The following is a 26809-nucleotide window of genomic DNA, read 5'->3' as shown; positions in this document are numbered from 1 at the left end:
CACAGTTTTAGGAGTATGCATGATATGGTCCATGACGTCAAGAATATTGAGATAATATTAGTGACTGAGCGACGGTCCCGGGAATAGACTCGAGCCCCTACAAACATCCGAGAGAAAAATCAAGGAACGGGTGGGGGTTGAACTCATGGCAGGTGAGTATTAAAACTGAGAGAACATTATAGTGGAGATCAACCACAAGGATGTTAAGTAAAGTTTATCAGAAATGCAAGTTAGTGAAATTACATGAATTAGTGAAGGTAATTATTTAGAGGAAGAAGGTAGATATGATTGCAAGATAATAAGTAGATGTACAAGGTGGACGGAGAGACTAGTGTGAGTTACACCAGGACTAGGAAGACATGGCAGCTTGAACGTGCAGGCGAGTCGTCTTGCAGCTACCTGGCTACGTTGTTGGTCATGGGGTAGTGACCAACTAGCAGTTTGTAATCATCCTTAATGTAGTGTAAGATGAGCTTCGTTTTATCACTGCTGGTTGTGGGAACGCTACCCGCATGACTGTATGTTGCACATATCAGACTCTCACTGGTGCATGTTGCACATACCAGACTCTCACCTGGTCATCTGAGGGAGTGGAGACCACCACTGCGCTCACACCCCAAACACCTCTTAGAGTTTTCCGAGTATTGTTTTATTTCCTACCCTCTTCAAAGCCCTGTTAACCTCACCCTGTCTTACTCCCTGATAACCTCACCCTGTCTTACTCCCTGATAACCTCACCATGTCTTACTCCCTGATAACCTCACCATGTCTTACTCCCTGATAACCTCACCATGTCTTACTCCCTGATAACCTCACCATGTCTTACTCCCTGATAACCTCACCATGTCTTACTCCCTGATAATCTCACCATGTCTTACTCCCTGATAACCTCACCATGTCTTACTCCCTGATAACCTCACCATGTCTTACTCCCTGATAACCTCACCATGTCTTACTCCCTGATAACCTCACCATGTCTTACTCCCTGTTAACCTCACCCTGTCTTACTCCCTGTTAACCTCACCATGTCTTACTCCCTGTTAACCTCACCATGTCTTACTCCCTGTTAACCTCACCATGTCTTACTCCCTGATAACCTCACCATGTCTTACTCCCTGATAACCTCACCCTGTCTTACTCCCTGATAACCTCACCATGTCTTACTCCCTGATAACCTCACCATGTCTTACTCCCTGATAACCTCACCCTGTCTTACTCCCTGATAACCTCTCCCTGTCTTACTCCCTGATAACCTCTCCCTGTCTTACTCCCTGTTAACCTCTCCCTGTCTTACTCCCTGTTAACCTCACCCTGTCTTACTCTCTGTTAACCTCACCCTGTCTTACTACCTGATAACCTCACCTTGTCTTGCTACCTGATAACCTCACCTTGTCTTGCTACCTGATAACCTCACCCTATCTTACTCCCAGATAACCTCACCATGTCTTACTCCCTGTTAACCTCACCCTGTCTTACTCCCAGATAACCTCACCATGTCTTACTCCCTGTTAACCTCACCCTGTCTTACTACCTGATAACCTCACCTTGTCTTGCTACCTGATAACCTCACCTTGTCTTGCTACCTGATAACCTCACCCTATCTTACTCCCAGATAACCTCACCATGTCTTACTCCCTGTTAACCTCACCCTGTCTTACTCCCTGATAACCTCACCATGTCTTACTCCCTGATAACCTCACCCTGTCTTACTCCCTGATAACCTCTCCCTGTCTTACTCCCTGATAACCTCTCCCTGTCTTACTCCCTGTTAACCTCTCCCTGTCTTACTCCCTGTTAACCTCACCCTGTCTTACTCTCTGTTAACCTCACCCTGTCTTACTACCTGATAACCTCACCATGTCTTACTCTCTGTTAACCTCACCCTGTCTTACTCTCTGTTAACCTCTCCCTGTCTTACTCCCTGTTAACCTCACCCTGTCTTACTCTCTGTTAACCTCACCCTGTCTTACTACCTGATAACCTCACCCTGTCTTACTCTCTGTTAACCTCACCCTGTCTTACTCTCTGTTAACCTCACCCTGTCTTACTCCCTGATAACCTCACCATGTCTTACTCCCTGATAACCTCACCCTGTCTTACTCCCTGATAACCTCTCCCTGTCTTACTCCCTGATAACCTCTCCCTGTCTTACTCCCTGTTAACCTCTCCCTGTCTTACTCCCTGTTAACCTCTCCCTGTCTTACTCTCTGTTAACCTCACCATGTCTTACTCCCTGTTAACCTCACCCTGTCTTACTCCCAGATAACCTCACCATGTCTTACTCCCTGTTAACCTCACCCTGTCTTACTACCTGATAACCTCACCTTGTCTTGCTACCTGATAACCTCACCTTGTCTTGCTACCTGATAACCTCACCCTATCTTACTCCCAGATAACCTCACCCTGTCTTACTCTCTGTTAACCTCACCCTGTCTTACTCCCTGATAACCTCACCATGTCTTACTCCCTGATAACCTCACCATGTCTTACTACCTGATAACCTCACCATGTCTTACTACCTGATAACCTCACCATGTCTTACTACCTGATAACCTCACCCTGTCTTACTACCTGATAACCTCACCTTGTCTTACTACCTGATAACCTCACCATGTCTTACTCCCTGATAACCTCACCCTATCTTACTCCCAGATAACCTCACCATGTCTTACTCTCTGTTAACCTCACCATGTCTTACTCCCAGATAACCTCACCATGTCTTACTCCCTGATAACCTCACCCTGTCTTACTCTCTGTTAACCTCACCATGTCTTACTCTCTGTTAACCTCACCATGTCTTACTCCCAGATAACCTCACCATGTCTTACTCCCTGATAACCTCACCATGTCTTACTCTCTGTTAACCTCACCATGTCTTACTCCCAGATAACCTCACCATGTCTTACTCCCTGATAACCTCACCCTGTCTTACTCCCTGATAACCTCACCCTATCTTACTCCCAGATAACCTCACCCTGTCTTACTCTCTGTTAACCTCACCATGTCTTACTCCCAGATAACCTCACCATGTCTTACTCCCTGTTAACCTCACCCTGTCTTACTCCCAGATAACCTCACCATGTCTTACTACCTGATAACCTCACCATGTCTTACTCCCTGATAACCTCACCTTGTCTTGCTACCTGATAACCTCACCATGTCTTACTCCCTGATAACCTCACCATGTCTTACTACCTGATAACCTCACCATGTCTTACTCCCTGATAACCTCACCTTGTCTTACTACCTGATAACCTCACCATGTCTTACTCCCTGATAACCTCACCTTGTCTTGCTACCTGATAACCTCACCATGTCTTACTCCCTGTTAACCTCACCCTGTCTTACTCCCAGATAACCTCACCATGTCTTACTCCCTGATAACCTCACCATGTCTTACTCCCTGATAACCTCACCATGTCTTACTCCCTGATAACCTCACCATGTCTTACTCCCTGATAACCTCACCCTGTCTTACTCCCTGATAACCTCACCATGTCTTACTCCCTGATAACCTCACCCTGTCTTACTCCCTGATAACCTCACCATGTCTTACTCCCTGATAACCTCACCCTGTCTTACTACCTGATAACCTCACCATGTCTTACTCCCTGATAACCTCACCCTGTCTTACTACCTGATAACCTCACCCTGTCTTACTACCTGATAACCTCACCATGTCTTACTCCCAGATAACCTCACCCTGTCTTACTACCTGATAACCTCACCATGTCTTACTCCCTGATAACCTCACCCTGTCTTACTACCTGATAACCTCACCATGTCTTACTCCCTGATAACCTCACCATGTCTTACTCCCAGATAACCTCACCCTGTCTTACTACCTGATAACCTCACCATGTCTTACTACCTGATAACCTCACCATGTCTTACTCCCTGATAACCTCACCTTGTCTTGCTACCTGATAACCTCACCATGTCTTACTCCCTGTTAACCTTACCCTGTCTTACTCCCTGATAACCTCACCATGTCTTACTCCCTGTTAACCTCACCATGTCTTACTCCCTGTTAACCTTACCCTGTCTTACTCCCTGATAACCTCACCCTGTCTTACTCCCTGTTAACCTCACCCTGTCTTACTCCCTGTTAACCTCACCCTGTCTTACTCCCTGATAACCTCACCCTGTCTTACTCCCTGTTAACCTCACCCTGTCTTACTCCCTGTTAACCTCACCCTGTCTTACTCCCTGATAACCTCACCTTGTCTTGCTACCTGATAACCTCACCCTATCTTACTCCCTGATAACCTCACCATGTCTTACTCCCTGATAACCTCACCTTGTCTTGCTACCTGATAACCTCACCATGTCTTACTCCCTGATAACCTCACCATGTCTTACTCCCTGATAACCTCACCATGTCTTACTCCCTGATAACCTCACCATGTCTTACTCCCTGATAACCTCACCATGTCTTGCTACCTGATAACCTCACCTTGTCTTACTCCCTGATAACCTCACCATGTCTTACTCCCTGTTAACCTCACCATGTCTTACTCCCTGTTAACCTCACCATGTCTTACTCCCTGTTAACCTCACCCTGTCTTACTCCCTGATAACCTCACCCTGTCTTACTCCCTGTTAACCTTACCCTGTCTTACTCCCTGTTAACCTCACCCTGTCTTACTCCCTGATAACCTCACCCTGTCTTACTCCCTGTTAACCTCACCCTGTCTTACTCCCTGATAACCTCACCCTGTCTTACTCCCTGATAACCTCACCCTGTCTTACTCCCTGATAACCTCACCCTGTCTTACTCCCTGATAACCTCACCCTGTCTTACTCCCTGATAACCTCACCCTGTCTTACTCCCTGATAACCTCACCCTGTCTTACTCCCTGATAACCTCACCCTGTCTTACTCCCTGATAACCTCACCCTGTCTTACTCCCTGATAACCTCACCCTGTCTTACTCCCTGATAACCTCACCCTGTCTTACTCCCTGATAACCTCACCCTGTCTTACTCCCTGATAACCTCACCCTGTCTTACTCCCTGATAACCTCATCCTCTCTTACTACCTGATAACCTCACCCTGTCTTACTCCCTGATAACCTCACCCTGTCTTACTCCCTGATAACCTCACCCTGTCTTACTCTCTGATAACCTCACCCTGTCTTACTCCCTGATAACCTCATCCTCTCTTACTACCTGATAACCTCACCCTGTCTTACTCCCTGATAACCTCACCATGTCTTACTCCCTGATAACATCACCCTGTCTTACTCCCTGATAACCTCACCACCCTCTCTTACTCCCTGATAACCTCACCACCGTCTTACTCCCTGATAACCTCACCATGTCTTACTCCCTGATAACCTCACCCTGTCTTACTCCCTGATAACCTCACCATGTCTTACTCCCTGATAACCTCACCCTGTCTTACTCCCTGATAACCTCACCCTGCCTTAGTCCCTGATAACCTCACCCTGTCTTACTCCCTGATAACCTCACCCTGTCTTACTCCCTGATAACCTCACCCTGTCTTACTCCCTGATAACCTCACCCTGTCTTACTCCCTGATAACCTCACCCTGTCTTACTCCCTGATAACCTCATCCTCTCTTACTACCTGATAACCTCACCCTGTCTTACTCCCTGATAACCTCACCATGCCTTACTCCCTGATAACATCACCCTGTCTTACTCCCTGATAACCTCACCACCCTCTCTTACTCCCTGATAACCTCACCACCGTCTTACTCCCTGATAACCTCACCATGTCTTACTCCCTGATAACCTCACCCTGTCTTACTCCCTGATAACCTCACCATGTCTTACTCCCTGATAACCTCACCATGTCTTACTCCCTGATAACCTCACCTTGTCTTACTCCCTGATAACCTCACCATGTCTTACTCCCTGATAACCTCACCATGTCTTACTCCCTGATAACCTCACCCTGTCTTACTCCCTGATAACCTCACCACCCTCTCTTACTCCCTGATAACCTCACCACCGTCTTACTCCCTGATAACCTCACCATGTCTTACTCCCTGATAACCTCACCCTGTCTTACTCCCTGATAACCTCACCATGTCTTACTCCCTGATAACCTCACCATGTCTTACTCCCTGATAACCTCACCTTGTCTTACTCCCTGATAACCTCACCATGTCTTACTCCCTGATAACCTCACCATGTCTTACTCCCTGATAACCTCACCCTGTCTTACTCCCTGATAATCTCACCCTGTCAACCTCACCCTGTCTTACTCCCTGATAACCTCACCCTGTCTTACTCCCTGATAACCTCACCCTGTCTTACTACCTGATAACCTCACCATGTCTTACTCCCTGATAACCTCACCATGTCTTACTCCCTGATAACCTCACCCTGTCTTACTCCCTGATAACCTCACCACCCTCTCTTACTCCCTGATAACCTCACCACCGTCTTACTCCCTGATAACCTCAGCATGTCTTACTCCCTGATAACCTCACTGTCTTACTCCCTGATAACCTCACCATGTCTTACTCCCTGATAACCTCACCCTGTCTTACTCCCTGATAACCTCACCATGTCTTACTCCCTGATAACCTCACCATGTCTTACTCCCTGTTAACTTCACCCTGTCTTACTCCCTGATAATCTCACCCTGTCAACCTCACCCTGTCTTACTCCCTGATAACCTCACCCTGTCTTACTTTCTGATAACCTCACCATGTCTTACTCCCTGATAACCTCACCATGTCTTACTCCCTGATAACCTCACCATGTCTTACTCCCTGATAACCTCACCATGTCTTACTCCCTGATAACCTCACCATGTCTTACTCCCTGATAACCTCACCATGTCTTACTCCCTGATAACCTCACCATGTCTTACTCCCTGATAACCTCACCCTGTCTTACTTCCTGATAACCTCACCATGTCTTACTCCCTGTTAACCTCACCCTGTCTTACTCCCTGATAACCTCACCCTGTCTTACTCCCTGATAACCTCACCCTGTCTTACTCCCTGATAACCTCACCATGTCTTACTCCTTGTTAACCTCACCCTGTCTTACTCCCTGATAACCTCACCATGTCTTACTACCTGATAACCTCACCATGTCTTACTCCCTGATAACCTCACCATGTCTTACTCCCTGTTAACCTCACCCTGTCTTACTCCCTGATAACCTCACCATGTCTTACTCCCTGATAACCTTACCATGTCTTACTCCCTGATAACCTCACCATGTCTTACTCCCTGATAACCTCACCATGTCTTACTCCCTGATAACCTCACCATGTCTTACTCCCTGATAACCTTACCATGTCTTACTCCCTGATAACCTCACCATGTCTTACTTGCTCATGCTCTCGCTAATTTATGCCCTGATATCTGGTTTATGCCCTGATGCCCTCACACTGGTTTATGCCCTGATACCCTCGCACTGGTTTATGCCCTGATGCCCTCACTGGTTTATGTCCTGATGCCCTCACACTGGTTTATGCCCTGATGCCCTCACACTGGTTTATGCCCTGATGCCCTCACTCTGGCTTATGCCTTGGTGCCCTCACTGGTTTATGCCCTGATGCCCTCACACTGGTTTATGCCTTGGTGCCCTCACACTGGTTTATGCCCTGATGCCCTCACACTGGCTGCATTTCTTTGCTAAGCTTGATGCATGATTACTTTGTTTTAACAGACAAGGTGATTTTTATCAATTATGACGTCCTACTGTTTTGGTTTTATAATTACCAGACGCCATTCTGTTTCCCTTAACACCAGCAGAGCTGGTTACCCACACGGGTTTAGTGCTTTTTGTGATAGATAAGTTACGAAATGTTCGTTAAATGTTCTGGTGAACGAGTTGAAAACAACACCGGAGATTGAAGTGTTCACTAATTTAAAATTCAGTACTGGTAATAGACGGTGACCAACTAAGGGGTAGGATGTGTCATTAATGCCATGAGGTCAGCACTCTGCCAAGCACTAGCACACGAGCAGTCACAACTAGGGTGACTTACAAGTTGGCATTCAGATGAGCCACATAGATGTTTAGAAAGGGCTGGGTTAGCCAATTTGATTTGTGTAGGACTGCTGTCCGCGAGCAACAACAGCTCGATGAAGCTGGCAGTAAAGAAGAAAGTTCACGGATTCGCAGCAAATTAGCCTACGAGGTAAAGGCTATTTATTATGGGAGGCTAAGCAGAACTCGAGTTGATTATATTTCAGGATAGCACCAGAGGGGAGATCATGACTTACTATAAACCCACTAGTGACAGTAGATAGGAAAGATGTAGACGTGCGGACGATGAGAGGTGGGTGCCACGATGTCTGGAATATTGCTTCTGGCTAAAAAGTACCATGACCTGGGTGAGGGAGGCAGCTTTAAAGATGGGCTTGAGATGGTCCACAAGACTAGGAATGAGCGACCCCGGTACGAATACTTAAGAGGCGAGACTAGGAGAGTACTACATTCATGTAGCAGCACTGTGCTTCACGGCATTGTTTATGACTAGTATCAAACCTTTCATATGTATGGAGCACTAACATTAAACCCTGACCTGTTTACATTCAGAAACAATGAGGTTCCCAAAACGACTAGGCCTGCCAGCTGTATATAGCCCTTGTGGTTTAGCGCTTCTTTTTTATTATAATAACTAGGTCTACGCTAAGATGTAGTGCTAAAATAATTGAACCGTAATTAAACATTAGAGACGTGAGCTGTATGACCATTATAATAATTAGGCGAACGTGGGAGGACATGATCACTACGTATAAAATTTAAGCTCTATACCAAACCTAAGTGCGCAAATAAGGGCACGGACGTCAAAAGTACAATGAAAAGATAGTGGTGCAAGCATTTACACAGTTTTAAGAGTAAGTATGAAAAGGCTCATTAGGCTAGGAATTTAGTGAGCGTTATTAGTAGTAGCTGGGGTGTGAGCGGAGACTGTCCCCCAGCAAGTTGTGATGTGCAGTGTGTAGGTGACCACTGATCTAAATTGACAGATAATGATGTATAGTAAGTATTATATGAGTGTTGAGTCACTGGTGCGCATGATGACCACTCGCGCCATGATGAACTTGCGTGACAACCACCCCACAATACCAGTTAACTCATGACAACGACCACCACCTCATCCGGAGGTGTTCCGGGGTCAACGCTGCCGCGGCCCGGTCCATAACCAGGCCTGCCGGTGGCTCAAGGCCTTATCAAGCAAGCTGTTAGTGTTGGTCGTTCGCAGTTCCACGTACGAACGACAGCCCGGGTGATCTGGAACCGACTTTGAAACCTATCCAGTTGCCTCTCTAAGACAGCTAGGGGGCCTATTGTTAAACCACCTTTTGTATAAAGGGGAGATTGCACTTAATTGTGTTCACTGTATACTCGCACCACCCCTGCTTGTCATTTGGGGTATATTGCTCCGTCTGCCTAGCCTGTTGTTTTCGTAGGGAGTGATTTGTGAGTGCAGATTTGGGACCATTGCATTAGTACAGTAGGAACCATATTGGCAATCTGCATGTTACTAGTGACCGACCCGTGTTGCTAGTGACCGATCCACATTGCTAGTGACCGACCCACGTTACTAATGACCGACCCACGTTGCTAGTGACCCGTGTTGCTAGTGACCGACCCACGTTACTAATGACCGACCCACGTTACTAATGACCGACCCACGTTGCTAGTGACCGACCCACGTTACTAATGATCGACCCACGTTGCTAGTGACCGACCCACGTTACTAATGACCGACCCACGTTGCTAGTGACCGACCCACGTTGCTAGTGACCTACCCACGTTACTAATGACCGACCCACGTTACTAATGACCGACCCGTGTTGCTAGTGACCGACCCACGTTGCTAGTGACTGACCCACGTTTAGTGACCGACCCACATTGCTAGTGACCGCCCCTCGTTGCTAGTGACTGACCCACGTTGCTAGTGACCGCCCCACATTGCTAGTGACCGCCCCACATTGCTAGTGACTGACCCATGTTGCTAGTGACTGACCCATGTTGCTAGTGACTGGCCCATGTTGCTAGTGACTGACCCATGTTGCTAGTGACTGACCCACGTTGCTAGTGACCGCCCCACATTGCTAGTGACTGACCCATGTTGCTAGTAACTAGTGAGCTTTCCTAATATATTCCAGGAAGATCCCTTGTCGCTCGTGAAGGTAGCTTGATCCGAGGAATTCCATCTGCCGTCTTGGTGACGCATCTGATGCTTCCCTGTTCCCCAAACATTAAATATTATCTGAATGGTTCTTGTGTCATCATTACTTGGAATATTAAAATAATAATCAAGGCCTCGTCTATGATTTATTACCGGGATTAATTATTGGGATTTAATTTGTCACGTATATAAGGTAGGATTCTTTTTTACCAGGTAACACTGTAAGTGAGGTGTTGCAAAGTTCAAAGTTGGTCTGGTTTTTGCGAGGATCTTAGACGGGCCTTGATTCACTTGCGTCCTGTCATATTTCTCTTTCCTCTCTCTCCTTTCTCTCCCTCCCTCCTTCCTCTCTCCTTCCTCTCTCCTTCCTCTCCCTCCAACCTCTCTCCTTCCTCTCCCTCCAACCTCTCTCCTTCCTCTCCCTCCAACCTCTCTCCTTCCTCTCCCTCCAACCTCTCTCCTTCCTCTCCCTCCTTCCTCTCCCTCCCTCCCTCCTTCCTCTCTCTGACACTTTGTACAACAAAAGGTGACACGTCAGTCTCTTCATCACATTGTCATGTCCACCTTAAACACCGTGCTGTGTACCGACGTCAGTATCATTCTGGTAAGTGCACTTAATGACCATTGAGCAGCGAGAGGGAATTTTTACTATGTATCTCCTTGACAGTTTAAATATTTTTATGTATTAAAAATAATACATTGTGGTAAACCAGTGTGGATTATTCACTATCAGGTGTGGTAAAGGTTCGATCTTACGTGACTCGGTATGTACTGAAACGAAGTGATTCAGTCGACTGAGCTTGGGTCACTTGTGTGGTGGTGGTAGTGAGGTTTGAGCGGCTCTGCCTCAATAAGGACCAAGCATTTTTTCCCTTCATTTGTTCTTTTTGCCCAACTAGCTGGGAACTTTTCCCTTTCGTCATAATTTTGTTGTAGCATGTGGTGAATGACTTATAATGGGTTATGGGTGTGGCTTGGAGTGCAGTTAGTGGAGCTGTGCTGCCACTGCTGATCCATGCTGTCACCCACTGGCTTGGAGCCACCTCAGAGTACTGCTTGGCATCTTGGTACCATCACTACCGCTGTTTCTCCACCTGCTGCTGCTGCCGCTACTGTTATCACTGCTGTTTTTTTTTTTTTTGCGAACATTTTCTCATCTGCTGTTGCTGTCAGGTCTGTTGCCATTGCTGCTTCTGGCACTACTGGGGCTGTTGCTACTACTGTTGTTGCTCTTGCCACCACCACCACCCACCACCACCACCCACCACCACCACCCACCACCACCCACCACCACCACCCACCACCACCACCCACCACCACCCACCACCACCCACCACCACCCACCACCACAGCCACCCACCACTACCACCACCCACCACCACCCACCACCCACAACCACCCACCAGTACCAATACTACTACTACTACTACTACTGCTGCTGCTGCTGCTGCTGCTGCTGCTGCCGCCGCCGCCGCCGCCGCCGCCGCCACCCCCCCCCCCACCCCCCACCACCACCACCACTGCCCCAACTACTGCAGCAGCTTCCACCACCACCCACCACCACCAGTACCACTACTACTACTGCTGCCACCACCACCACCTACCACCACCAGTACCACTACTACTACTACTGCTGCCACCACCACCACCTACCACCACCAGTACCACTACTACTACTACTACTGCCACCACCACCACCACCTACCACCACCAGTACCACTACTACTACTGCTGCTGCTGCCGCCACCACCACCAGTACCACTACTACTGCTGCTGCCGCCACCACCACCAGTACCACTACTACTGCTGCTGCCGCCACCACCACCCACCACCACCACTATTACTGCCGCCACCACCACCACCCACCACCGCCACCACCACCACCACCACCAGTACCACCACTACTACTACTGCTGCTGCTCCCACCACCACCCACCACCAGTACCACTACTACTACTGCTGCTGCCGCCGCCGCCGCCACCACCACCACCACCACCAGTACCACTACTACTACTGCTGCCGCAGCCACCACCACCACCACCACCACCACCAGTACCACTACTACTACTGTCGCCGCCACCACCACCAGTACCACCACCACTACTACTACTGCTGCTGCTGCTGCTGCTGCTGCTGCCGCCGCTGCTGCTGCCGCCGCCGCCGCCGCCACCACCAAAACCACCACCACCACTACTACTGCTGCTGCCACCACCACCCACCACCAGTACTACTACTGCTGCTGCTGCCGCCACCACCACCCACCACCAGTACTACTACTGCTGCTGCTGCCGCCACCACCACCCACCACCAGTACCACTACTACTACTGCTGCCACCACCACCACCACCACTACTACTGCTGCTGCCACCACCACCACCAGTACTACTACTGCTGCTGCTGCCGCCACCACCACCCACCACCAGTACCACTACTACTACTGCTGCTGCCACCACCACCACCACCACCACCAGTACCACTACTACTGCTGCTGCTGCTGCTGCCACCACCACCACCACCCATCACCCACCATCACCACCACCACCCATCACCCACCATCACCACCACCACTGCCGCTGCCACTACCACCACTGTCGCTGCCACCACCACTGCTGCCGCTGCCACTACCACCACTGCCGCTGCCACTACCACCACTGCCGCTGCCACCACCACTGCTGCCGCTGCCACTACCACCACTGCCGCTGCCACCACCACTACTGCCGCTGCCACTACCACCACTGCCGCTGCCACCACCACTGCTGCCGCTGCCACTACCACCACTGCCGCTGCCACCACCACTGCTGCCGCTGCCACCACCACTGCTGCCGCTGCCACTACCACCACTGCCGCTGCCACCACCACTGCTGCCGCTGCCACTACCACCACTGCCGCTGCCACCACCACTGCTGCCGCTGCCACTACCACCACTGCCGCTGCCACCACCACTGCTGCCGCTGCCACTACCACCACTGCCGCTGCCACCACCACTGCTGCCGCTGCCACTACCACCACTGCCGCTGCCACCACCACTGCTGCCGCTGCCACTACCACCACTGCCGCTGCCACCACCACTGCTGCCGCTGCCACTACCACCACTGCCGCTGCCACCACCACTGCTGCCGCTGCCACTACCACCACCACCACCAGTACTACGGCTGCCGCTGCCACTACCACCACTGCCGCTGCCACCACCACTGTCGCTGCCACTACCACCACTGCCGCTGCCACCACCACTACCACCACTGCCGCTGCCACCACCACCACTGCTGCCGCTGCTACTATTACTTTATTTCAATAATTAATTATTATATCTCACCTTACGTAGGCACGATAATGTAGAAACTTGTATGGAAGGGAGTCACCATTAAAGTGTCATGACACTCACTCGCTACTCAAACATCAAATATAACATCCACATAATGTTTTGATATTAGCTTTACTCCAGTGAATATTTTCTAATATGATGGTAATGTAACCTGAAGCTTCAGTAATGTAACCTGAAGCTTCAGTAATGTAACCTGAAGCTTCAGTAATGTAACCTGAAGCTTCTATAACAAAAATTGTTAGCATTGTCTATTTTTTTCGCCCTGTCCATGATGGTGGCACCTTACTGGCACTATGATGGTGGCACCTTGCTGGCACTATGATGGTGGCACCTTGCTGGCGCTATGATGGTGGCACCTTGCTGGTGCTATGATGGTGGCACCTTGCTGGCGCTATGATGGTGGCACCTTGCTGGCACTATGATGGTGGCACCTTGTTGGCGCTATGATGGTGGCACCTTGCTGGCACTATGATGGTGGCACCTTGTTGGCGCTATGATGGTGGCACCTTGCTGGCGCTATGATGGTGGCACCTTGCTGGCACTATGATGGTGGCACCTTGTTGGCGCTATGATGGTGGCACCTTGCTGGCGCTATGATGGTGGCACCTTGCTGGCACTATGATGGTGGCACTTTGTTGGCGCTATGATGGTGGCACCTTGCTGGCGCTATGATGGTGGCACCTTGCTGGCGCTATGATGATGGCACCTTGCTGGCGCTATGATGGTGGCACCTTGCTGGCGCTATGATGGTGGCACCTTGCTGGCGCTATGATGGTGGCACCTTGCTGGCGCTATGATGGTGGCACCTTGCTGGCGCTATGATGGTGGCACCTTGCTGGCGCTATGATGGTGGCACCTTGCTGGCTCTATGATGGTGGCACCTTGCTGGCACTATGATGGTGGCACCTTGCTGGCGCTATGATGGTCGCACCTTGCTGGCGCTATGATGGTGGCACCTTGCTGGCTCTATGATGGTGGCACCTTGCTGGCTCTATGATGGTGGCACCTTGCTGGCGCTATGATGGTGGCACCTTGTTGGCGCTATGATGGTGGCACCTTGCTGGCGCTATGATGGTGGCACCTTGCTGGCACTATGATGGTGGCACCTTGTTGGCGCTATGATGGTGGCACCTTGCTGGCGCTATGATGGTGGCACCTTGCTGGCACTATGATGGTGGCACCTTGCTGGCGCTATGGTGGCACCTTGCTGGCGCTATGATGGTGGCACCTTGCTGGCACTATGATGGTGGCACCTTGCTGGCGCTATGATGGTGGCACCTTGCTGGCGCTATGATGGTGGCACATTGCTGGCGCTATGATGGTGGCACCTTGCTGGCGCTATGATGGTGGCACCTTGCTGGCGCTATGATGGCACCTTGCTGGCGCTATGATGGTGGCACCTTGCTGGCGCTATGATGGTGGCACCTTGCTGGCACTATGATGGTGGCACCTTGCTGGCGCTATGATGGTGGCACCTTGCTGGCTCTATGATGGTGGCACCTTGCTGGCGCTATGATGGTGGCACCTTGTTGGCGCTATGATGGTGGCACCTTGCTGGCGCTATGATGGTGGCACCTTGCTGGCGCTATGATGGTGGCACCTTGCTGGCGCTATGATGGTGGCACCTTGCTGGCGCTATGATGGTGGCACCTTTCTGGTGCTATGATGGTGGGACCTTGCTGGCGCTATGATGGTGGCACCTTGCTGGCTCTATGATGGTGGCACCTTGCTGGCGCTATGATGGTGGCACCTTGCTGGCGCTATGATGGTGGCACCTTGCTGGCGCTATGATGGTGGCACCTTGCTGGCGCTTACTATGATGGTGGCACCTTGCTGGCGCTCACTATGATGGTGGCACCTTGCTGGCGCTATGATGGTGGCACCTTACTGGCGCTCACTATGATGGTGGCACCTTGCTGGCGCTATGATGGTGGCACCTTGCTGGCGCTTACTATGATGGTGGCACCTTGCTGGCGCTTACTATGATGGTGGCACCTTGCTGGCGCTTACTATGATGGTGGCACCTTGCTGGCGCTTACTATGATGGTGGCACCTTGCTGGCGCTCACTATGATGGTGGCACCTTGCTGGCGCTTACTATGATGGTGGCACCTTGCTGGCGTTCACTGTGATGGTGGCACCTTGCTGGCGCTTACTATGATGGTGGCACCTTGCTGGCGCTTACTATGATGGTGGCACCTTGCTGGCGCTTACTATGATGGTGGCACCTTGCTGGCGCTTACTATGATGGTGGCACCTTGCTGGCGCTTACTATGATTGTGGCACCTTGCTGGCGCTTACTATGATGGTGGCACCTTGCTGGCGCTTACTATGGTGGCACCTTGCTGGCGCTCACTATGATGGTGGCACCTTGCTGGCGCTTACTATGATGGTGGCACCTTGCTGGCGTTCACTATGATGGTGGCACCTTGCTGGCGCTTACTATGATGGTGGCACCTTGCTGGCGCTTACTATGATGGTGGCACCTTGCTGGCGCTTACTATGATGGTGGCACCTTGCTGGCGCTTACTATGATGGTGGCACCTTGCTGGCGCTTACTACGATTGTGGCACCTTGCTGGCGGTTACTATGATGGTGGCACCTTGCTGGCGCTTACTATGATGGTGGCACCTTGCTGGCGCTCACTATGATGGTGGCACCTTGCTGGCGCTTACTATGATGGTGGCACCTTGCTGGCGTTCACTATGATGGTGGCACCTTGCTGGCGCTTACTATGATGGTGGCACCTTGCTGGCGCTCACTATGATGGTGGCACCTTGCTGGCGCTTACAATGATGGTGGCACCTTGCTGGCGCTCACTATGATGGTGGCACCTTGCTGGCGCTCACTATGATGGTGGCACCTTGCTGGCGCTCACTATGATGGTGGCACCTTGCTGGCGCTATGATGGTGGCACCTTGCTGGCGCTCACTATGATGGTGGCACCTTGCTGGCGCTTACTATGATGGTGGCACCTTGCTGGCGCTCACTATGATGGTGGCACCTTGCTGGCGCTCACTATGATGGTGGCACCTTGCTGGCGCTATGATGGTGGCACCTTGCTGGCGCTTACTATGATGGTGGCACCTTGCTGGCGCTCACTATGATGGTGGCACCTTGCTGGCGCTATGATGGTGGCACCTTGCTGGCGCTATGATGGTGGCACCTTGCTGGCGCTTACTATGATGGTGGCACCTTGCTGGCGCTCACTATGATGGTGGCACCTTGCTGGCGCTTACTATGATGGTGGCACCTTGCTGGCGCTTACTATGATGGTGGCACCTTGCTGGCGCTCACTATGATGGTGGCACCTTGCTGGCGCTCACTATGATGGTGACACCTTGCTGGCGCTTACTATGATGGTGGCACCTTGCTGGCGCTTACTATGATGGTGGCACCTTGCTGGCGCTCACTATGATGGTGGCACCTTGCTGGCGCTCACTATGATGGTGGCACCTTGCTGGCGCTTACTATGATGGTGGCACCTTGCTGGCGCTTACTATGATGGTGGCACCTTGCTGGCGCTCACTATGATGGTGGCACCTTGCTGGCGCTCATTATGATGGTGGCACCTTGCTGGCGCTTACTATGATGGTGGCACCTTGCTGGCGCTCACTATGATGGTGGCACCTTGCTGGCGCTTACTATGATGGTGGCACCTTGCTGGCGCTCACTATGATGGTGGCACCTTGCTGGCGCTCACTATGATGGTGGCACCTTGCTGGCGCTTACTATGATGGTGGCACCTTGCTGGCGCTCACTATGATGGTGGCACCTTGCTGGCGCTTACTATGATGGTGGCACCTTGCTGGCGCTCACTATGATGGTGGCACCTTGCTGGCGCTCACTATGATGGTGGCACCTTGCTGGCGCTCACTATGATGGTGGCACCTTGCTGGCGCTCACTATGATGGTGGCACCTTGCTGGCGCTCACTATGATGGTGGCACCTTGCTGGCGCTCACTATGATGGTGGCACCTTGCTGGCGCTTACTATGATGGTGGCACCTTGCTGGCGCTCACTATGATGGTGGCACCTTGCTGGCGCTCACTATGATGGTGGCACCTTGCTGGCGCTTACTATGATGGTGGCACCTTGCTGGCGCTCACTATGATGGTGGCACCTTGCTGGCGCTCACTATGATGGTGGCACCTTGCTGGCGCTTACTATGATGGTGGCACCTTGCTGGCGCTCACTATGATGGTGGCACCTTGCTGGCGCTTACTATGATGGTGGCACCTTGCTGGCGCTTACGATGGTGGCACCTTGCTGGCGCTCACTATGAAGGTGGCACCTTGCTGGCGCTATGATGGTGGCACCTTGCTGGCGCTTACTATGATGGTGGCACCTTGCTGGCGCTCACTATGATGGTGGCACCTTGCTGGCGCTTACTATGATGGTGGCACCTTGCTGGTGCTTATGATGGTGGCACCTTGCTGGCGCTAACTATGATGGTGGCACCTTGCTGGCTCTCACTATGATGGTGGCACCTTGCTGGCGCTCACTATGATGGTGGCACCTTGCTGGCGCTTACTATGATGGTGGCACCTTGCTGGCGCTTACTATGATGGTGGCACCTTGCTGGCGCTATGATGGTGGCACCTTGCTGGCGCTTACTATGATGGTGGCACCTTGCTGGCGCTTACTATGATGGTGGCACCTTGCTGGCGCTATGATGGTGGCACCTTGCTGGCGCTCACTATGATGGTGGCACCTTGCTGGCGCTCACTATGATGGTGGCACCTTGCTGGCGCTATGATGGTGGCACCTTGCTGGCGCTATGATGGTGGCACCTTGCTAGCGCTTACTATGATGGTGACACCTTGCTGGCGCTCACTATGATGGTGGCACCTTGCTGGCGCTTACTATGATGGTGGCACCTTGCTGGCGCTCACTATGATGGTGGCACCTTGCTGGCGCTATGATGGTGGCACCTTGCTGGCGCTTACTATGATGGTGGCACCTTGCTGGCGCTTACTATGACGGTGGCACCTTGCTGGCGCTTACTATGATGGTGGCATCTTGCTGGCGCTCACTATGATGGTGGCACCTTGCTGGCGCTCACTATGATGGTGGCACCTTGCTGGCGCTCACTATGATGGTGGCACCTTGCTGGCGCTTACTATGATGGTGGCACCTTGCTGGCGCTTACTATGATGGTGGCACCTTGCTGGCGCTTACTATGATGGTGGCACCTTGCTGGCGCTCACTATGATGGTGGCACCTTGCTGGCGCTCACTATGATGGTGGCACCTTGCTGGCGCTCACTATGATGGTGGCACCTTGCTGGCGCTTACTATGATGGTGGCACCTTGCTGGCGCTCACTATGATGGTGGCACCTTGCTGGCGCTCACTATGATGGTGGCACCTTGCTGGCGCTTACTATGATGGTGGCACCTTGCTGGCGCTCACTATGATGGTGGCACCTTGCTGGCGCTCACTATGATGGTGGCACCTTGCTGGCGCTTACTATGATGGTGGCACCTTGCTGGCGCTCACTATGATGGTGGCACCTTGCTGGCGCTCACTATGATGGTGGCACCTTGCTGGCGCTCACTATGATGGTGGCACCTTGCTGGCGCTCACTATGATGGTGGCACCTTGCTGGCGCTTACTATGATGGTGGCACCTTGCTGGCGCTCACTATGATGGTGGCACCTTGCTGGCGCTCACTATGATGGTGGCACCTTGCTGGCGCTCACTATGATGGTGGCACCTTGCTGGCGCTCACTATGATGGTGGCACCTTGCTGGCGCTCACTATGATGGTGGCACCTTGCTGGCACTCACTATGATGGTGGCACCTTGCTGGCGCTCACTATGATGGTGGCACCTTGCTGGCGCTCACTATGATGGTGGCACCTTGCTGGCGCTTACTATGATGGTGGCACCTTGCTGGCGCTCACTATGATGGTGGCACCTTGCTGGCGCTCACTATGATGGTGGCACCTTGCTGGCGCTCACTATGATGGTGGCACCTTGCTGGCGCTCACTATGATGGTGGCACCTTGCTGGCGCTCACTATGATGGTGGCACCTTGCTGGCGCTTACTATGATGGTGGCACCTTGCTGGCGCTCACTATGATGGTGGCACCTTGCTGGCGCTCACTATGATGGTGGCACCTTGCTGGCGCTTACTATGATGGTGGCACCTTGCTGGCGCTCACTATGATGGTGGCACCTTGCTGGCGCTCACTATGATGGTGGCACCTTGCTGGCGCTCACTATGATGGTGGCACCTTGCTGGCGCTCACTATGATGGTGGCACCTTGCTGGCGCTTACTATGATGGTGGCACCTTGCTGGCGCTCACTATGATGGTGGCACCTTGCTGGCGCTCACTATGATGGTGGCACCTTGCTGGCGCTCACTATGATGGTGGCACCTTGCTGGCGCTCACTATGATGGTGGCACCTTGCTGGCGCTCACTATGATGGTGGCACCTTGCTGGCACTCACTATGATGGTGGCACCTTGCTGGCGCTCACTATGATGGTGGCACCTTGCTGGCGCTCACTATGATGGTGGCACCTTGCTGGCGCTCACTATGATGGTGGCACCTTGCTGGCACTCACTATGATGGTGGCACCTTGCTAGCGCTCACTATGATGGTGGCACCTTGCTGGCGCTCACTATGATGGTGGCACCTTGCTGGCGCTCACTATGAAGGTATTACTATCATCTACCCTGTGTGTGCCCGTCTGTCTCCCCTTCCCCTCCATGTCTAGTTCCTGGTCCTACCTACCTGAAGGGTATTCCGGGAATCAACGCCTTCACGGCCCGGTCCGTGATCAGGCCTCCCGTGGACCAGGATCTGATCAACTAGGCTGTTACTGCTGGCCGCACGTAGTCCAGCGTACGAACCACAGTCCGGCTGATACAGCACTGACTTTAGGTATCTGTCCAGCTCCCTCTTGACTGCAACCAGGGAATTCCCCTTATAGTTGGTGGGAGGCTGTTGAACAGTCTTGGGCTCCAGCCACTTGTTAGTTTTTAATGTACTAATGGAGCCCCTACTTTTCATTGGGGGTATGTTGCACCGCCTGCCAAGTCTTTTGCTTTCGTAGGGAGTGATTTGTGTGTGCAGATTGTGGACCAGTTCCTCTAGGATGGGAAGCTATCCTCTCAACACAGCCTTTATTATTCAAAAATATTTGCATCTAAAACAGTGTAGATTGTTGCACTCTTCTACAAGTATATCCTGGCTAGCCTAACTTTCCTGCATCACAATTTTTCCAACCTGAACCGGTTGTTTATAACGTCTGACTTGATTATATATCTAAACTTATTATCATTGCCTTCAGTCTTTTTCCTCTTTATTCCTGGCTTAAATTTTCGTATTTAAGATTCCTGGTAAACTAGACTAGGTTTGTCATTCCTTTCCCTTGTAGGAGGCACCTTGATGCCTGTGAAATGTTCTTACTCCAAAGAATTGGAGCCATCCCTCCCTTTCCTGGAACCACACGGGTTTAGCTTGTCTTATTTTTCAATCCTCGAATCAAACCTGATGAGCAACCCTTGTCCAGATGCTGTTTCAGTGATCCAAGGAACCAGGCATCCTCTCTTCCCCTGGGTCGAACTTGATAGTTTCCCATTTCCCAGGTACTACATGACCCTATGTTTGTTTAATGCTTGTTATGGTATTGGTAAGATAACATAACATGGAGAGGGTGATGAGTGGGTGGTAGTCATGGTCACACCCTAGCCTCGCTAGAATACATTTATTGATGTAAAGCATAATAAAATCTCTACTCCAGGGAATGTGGTGTGCGTGACTAGACATAATATACTGTCCTGGGGTTTCTGTGCTTTTTATCCTGGTGTCAAGCCTGTAAATGATGCAACGTTAGTAAACTTAAACGACGATAGTTTTGCACACTAGGGCCTGGTGAGCGAAACGTATCACCCATTAAAGTTTTCTAACGTTGTACATATGTTGTACGTGCTTGTCTGTATAGTAAATCTTCGGTGATCTATGCAGGCTAAGTTGCTCTCGACTAGTTTTCGTTATTTGCTGGTAATGTCACTGATATATGTCAGGTGTTGCAGTCTGCACTAGTTGGGTGTTCTCTCAAATCTTTGAAGTTTAACTAAGACCAAGGAAAGGGAGAAGTGGGGGGGGGGACGAATACCTTGAAGCTGGTGACAGGCTCTTGATTCAAGGAATCGATTCTTGACTTTATCTGGAATGAACCTGATTTTCCAGAACTCAGGCGGTGTGTAGTGTATAAACCTCAACGGGTTTAGCGCTTCCCCATGATTCAAAACCTGGGACTTAATTGTCCTGGTGATCATATTTCCCCTGAATATTGAAATGGATTTACGGTCGACTTTCCAAAGTTATTTCGTCGTCTAAGGATCATATATCGGAATTTATCATGATCTGGCTATTTCTTTTAATAAATTAGCTCACAAACTGAGACTAGTCATAAACTGTGTCGGTCTGGGATGCGGGATCTTCGACTCAGTGATGTACTACCATTACAGTAATGTTGTGTATCGTGTTTGGTAGTTTATAGTGACTTTCACAGTTATTGTTGCTTAAGCACGTTTCATTTCGCCATTAAATTTGAGTTTGTCACGCTTGTAACCTTACCACATCTATAGTTGCTAGAAAGCGCGAGTATACCTGGTGTTGGGGGTCAACGCCCCTGCGGCCCGGTCCATGATCAGGCCTCGTGATAGATCGGAGCCTGATAAACCAGGCTGTTACTCTCGGTCGCTTGTAATTGAACGCACGAACCACAGCCCAGCTGGTCGGGTACTGAATTTACTGAAATGAATAAATACTCAGTCGAGTAAATTTGTGCCAGTGCTTAAATATGTATGTGTGTACGTACGTACTTACGTGTATGTAATTATATATATTTATTTATATATTACAAACGCAGACAGGCGATCTTAATGCAAGACAATCTTTAGCTCAAGTACTTTCACACTTCTCAGTGCTTGAGCTAAAGATTTCCAACCCCCGTGGCTCGTGTGTCCTTACACACTATACACATTTTCTAAATTTCTCTCTCTCTTTCTTTCTCTCTCTCTCTCTCTCTCTCTCTCTCTTTTTCTTCCCAGCTGTAGTTTACATAACTGGGACCGCAGTACTTTATCTTGAGTGAAGATAACTTATTCTGGGTGAAGATAGCCGCCTTGGCTTACTTTCGCTGCTGGAATGTTTGCTCAGCACAAATTTCCCAGGTTCTGTATAGCCCCAGCGAATTTAGCACTCCATCTTGAATACTAATGGAGACTCTCACTCGCCTAGGATCAATACTGATTCACTCCTGTGTCTCAGGCTCTTGAGCCTCTGGGTTTGCCGCTTTCCATGAATGTAATACTAATTATTTTAATAGGAAGGTAAAATAAGGAAGATTGTTATTACCTCGTCAACATTTGCTGAGCGATGGATGATGTCATTTACTGATGTATTAGATCGTTGACGAATGACACAGCATCTAGGCTACAATTCACAAATGACCTGCACTGAGAGGAAACTTTAAAGGATTTTTCGGTCAACTCTGGACCATTGTCAACTTAATAATGGTCCAGGACGGACCGAAGCCGCTTCTTTCCCCTCCCCCCTTCCCTAAGTGAGAGTTACTTGTAAATGGACAACCTCTCCTCTCCTTGGGTTGAATTTTATGGCATTTCCTTTAAATATAATTTGAATAGATCATCGAGATGTATTTCAGTGAAATTCATTCACGTTTGTGACGGGTTTATCGTTTGCCGTGATAAAATTGTAACTGGAAATTTGTGGTGAATTATCAAGAGAACCTAGTTAGTAAATCTCCAGGTATACGTGAAGCTGATTGTAACGCGTGAATCATCAATACATATGAACACAATTGTTATGTATGAATCAATGTGAACATGATTGTTATGCGTGAATCAGTGAACATTGTTATGCGTGAATCATCAATACGTAAACATTATTGACATATTAACGAGTGTTTGTAGTACTTGGCCTTTAAATATTTCTGATGATAAACTGTAGTTTGTGCCAAATATTTTTTTTTTTTTACGTCTTATCGCCTGTTGCCAAATTGTTAGTGATGAGAAATTTGTTATTCTGTTATATAACTCTCATGGATTTAACTTTTTTTTTTTTTATATATAGTATAATAGGAGGAGTTGAGTTCATATTATGAATGCCAGTCAGCATTTACTTTTTCATTTTCCTGAAAGGTCATTTACTGGATTTTTGTGTGTATATCTTTAATGTGCGCCAGTTCCATGGTATAACACTGTATGATCCATGCGGGTTTAGCCCTTGTTCTTCATAAAAAATGCCGTAGTAATACTGAAGTGCATGACTAGGCCTGGAGGCTTTGTACATGGGAGTGTTTGTGTATATATATGAAAGTTTACTTTAATTCCTATTTTTTTTTTGAGATTGAAGTATCTTTGGTGAACAGATTACATGCAGCTTTATTAACTCCTGGGTAGCTGATAGGTTTTATAGCCCGTAAACCAACCTTAGACTAGGTCCGGAAAGGGGAAAGGACGCGCGTTCCTGCCTGTTTTGCATTGCAGTTCTTAGCTAATCTGATTATATAATTGACTATATTCGTCTGATGGTATTAAAGGTTGTAATTAACTAGTTTCATATTCATTTCCAGGCAGCGTGATGGAGTACGCAGCCATGCTGAGTGCTCCAGATTTAGTGTGTGGTTTGCAAGACCTACTGGCTGACCCTGACCATGTGGTGGTAAAGCGCACCATACGGGTGTTCGCCAATGTATACCGCCATGCCCTCCAGCTCCTGGCCACCGGTGATCTGGATGAGGCCACCTTCAATGGCGCCTGGCCTGCTGTCAAGAGCGTGGCAGAACAACTCATAAGCATGTTGGCCACATCAGAAAATGAAGGCTTAATAGTTCACATTGTTCGCTTCTTGGAGGCCGCACTCGTAGCCCACCTGTTGTCTGATGTTTCACGGTTTCCAGAGCTTGCTTCTCAGACTCCCAAGATCGTATCTAGAGGTGTAGATGCACTAAAGGCCTTAGTGACGACGCCTTACGTCGGTGGCTCCGCCTTTATTGTGGCTGTGAGGGCTCTCATTACCGTCGCCTGTTACAAACGTGACCTTTGGGTGTCTGTCACCAATCTTATACAGAAGCAAGTTGCTTCTCCACCACCAACACTGTTTGACCATAATGTACGGTCCCTTCACAAGATACTGCAGAGGAATCTGTTCCGGTTGTTAAGACGGGCAGACACTACAGCCCTACGAGCCCAATTAATTGACATGATGGTAACGGTTGGTGTCCCACGTCGCATGCTTTCTCAGTGGGCACCACCACAGGAAAGTCGTAAAAGATCAGCACAAGTTGCACAAAGTGAGGATGCCATCACAGGCCGTAATACTCCTCCGACAGCTAAGAGAATTAAAGGTGAAACTGAGAGTGTGAATGAACGAAGGGGAACTCCTCCAAGAGATCCTCGTGAGTCACGTAGCACCAGAGATGGTCGTATTCCTCGTGATATGTGTGATATTCGTGGGGACTCTAGAGACCCAAGAGTTGGTGCAGATCCTAGAGACCCAAGGACTGTCCAGCGGTCAGATCCACGACTTAGCCCTCCACATGATCCACGAGACACACCCACCCAAGACCCCCCCAGTAAACCAAACACACCACCAGCCTCAGGAAGATCCACACCTGAGGATAAAGTAATTGTGAACCACACCAAGAAAGTAAAAGAAGTTAACTCTAACTTTGAATTTTTAAAGAGCTTGATAACAAGCACAAAAAGTAAAGAGGCACCCTCTCCTGAAAGATTTTCCGAAAAGGAGAGGGCATTGTATGAACGGTTGGATCATCCTCACGTAGTAGAACTGGTTCTGTCTTGCCTGGATAGCGTACCTGACTCTCCCCCTGAAGATCTGCTTACAAAGCTTGGGCATGGTAGCGGTGACGTCGATGGAATCAGAGAGCATTTAACTCGCCTTTTGGCTCCCCACTTACATACTGACTTTATCAACAGTTTAACTCCAGTCGAAGAGAACACGCATTCTAACCCACCATCAAGACCACCTTCCACTTGCGCTGCCACTGTAGCCTCATGTGATGTAACTCCACCTTTGAGCATTCTGGGAGAACCTTCCCCGCCTTCCCCTCCATCTTCCAATCGCTCCACGCCCACAGATCCTTCCCTCTTGTGCAGTTCTGATGTCGATCTGCGCCAGTTGTTGGATCGGGGATTCCAGAGTACTGGAGATATCGACATGCGGCCACCCAGGGATCTCAAGAGAGAAACAGAAGACAACTCTGCAGAAGACCCAAGGTCATCCAGGACTGACCCAAGACTGATAAAAACAAGCAGTGTGGACTTTAGAGATGACATAACACATCCCAGGGCAATCATGATCTCTACAAGCACACGATTGGATCCACGGATCACCAATGATCCTAGGAGTGTATCTGATCATCTAGATATACGTGCGACTAACATGGACCCCAGGATCACGCAGTCCTTCGCTGATGGCATAAATCCCAGATTAGGTAGCTGTCCTGACCCTCGAGAGCAGATGATGGGCAACAGCCAGCAGAACTTCATGAGTATGGGTAGTGGACTCCCTGGAATGAGGAACATGATGCAGAACAATTTCCAGAATTTTGATGCCACGTTTGGGAATGGTCATGTCATAAACCAGCAAGACTCATTAATGATGAATAGTTCGCATGGAATTGGGCTCTGCAATGGGCCCATGGATCTCAACATGGGAAGGCTAGGCAATGGCAACCCCCATGATCAAGGTTTTGTAGGGGGAGGGAACAATATGTTCAATATGAGGCCAGATGGGCTGGGTGGACCCTGGCAGCAGAATCGAATGCCCATGATGATGCCTTTGATGAATGGTGGCCCCGGCATGTTTCCTCAGGCACCGCCTATGCATTTGTAGCTGTTGCACCCCTCGCCACTCTTCGGAAATACAAGATGGGGGAGGCACCCTCACATTCCCCCACACTGCTTACGTTGGCAGCCAAACAATTACGGGCCAAATATAAACTTTTAAGTTTCCATTCCCACTCCATAAGGTGCTAAAGGTTAAGAAAGCCATCCTGTAAATATCTCGTCTGTTTATGTGAACTCTTGTATTAATTACAGCATTTTGTTAAGTTGCTACTCAAGTACCTTGTTATGGAACATTTCTTAAGCTCACTAATAATGGTTCCTTATCTATATTATTTTAAAGTAGTTAAAGCATAGCAAGGACTATAAAGTTCCTAACTGATGAGTGTCACGTGTATAGCAGCAGCTAGTGATTCCCCAACAATGTATATTTATGTGAATGAATGTATTATGTGTATCTTTTTTATATATTTTGAATATACAATAGCCATTGTATAAA

General features: G+C 49.7%; 1 protein-coding gene across 8 annotated transcripts in view; it reads left to right on the top strand.

Annotated features, from left to right (window-relative positions):
• LOC128684199 (uncharacterized) overlaps nucleotides 1-26809 on the top strand; it is a 104142-nt gene extending 77333 nt beyond the window's left edge. For all 8 annotated transcript variants that reach the window (XM_070094608.1, XM_053770352.2, XM_070094616.1 and 5 more), the window contains one exon: nucleotides 24075-26809. In XM_070094608.1, the coding sequence (XP_069950709.1) occupies nucleotides 24083-26359 (2277 nt within the window). In that variant the 5' untranslated portion in view covers nucleotides 24075-24082 and the 3' untranslated portion in view covers nucleotides 26360-26809. The remainder of the gene's footprint in view (nucleotides 1-24074) is intronic.

This window comes from Cherax quadricarinatus, chromosome 4 (assembly GCF_038502225.1).
Source record: "Cherax quadricarinatus isolate ZL_2023a chromosome 4, ASM3850222v1, whole genome shotgun sequence".
In the NCBI taxonomy this organism is placed as follows: Eukaryota; Metazoa; Arthropoda; class Malacostraca; order Decapoda; family Parastacidae; genus Cherax; species Cherax quadricarinatus.
The sequence above is the reverse complement of the archived record's forward strand: the minus strand, read 5'-3'. Positions and strand labels throughout refer to the sequence as shown.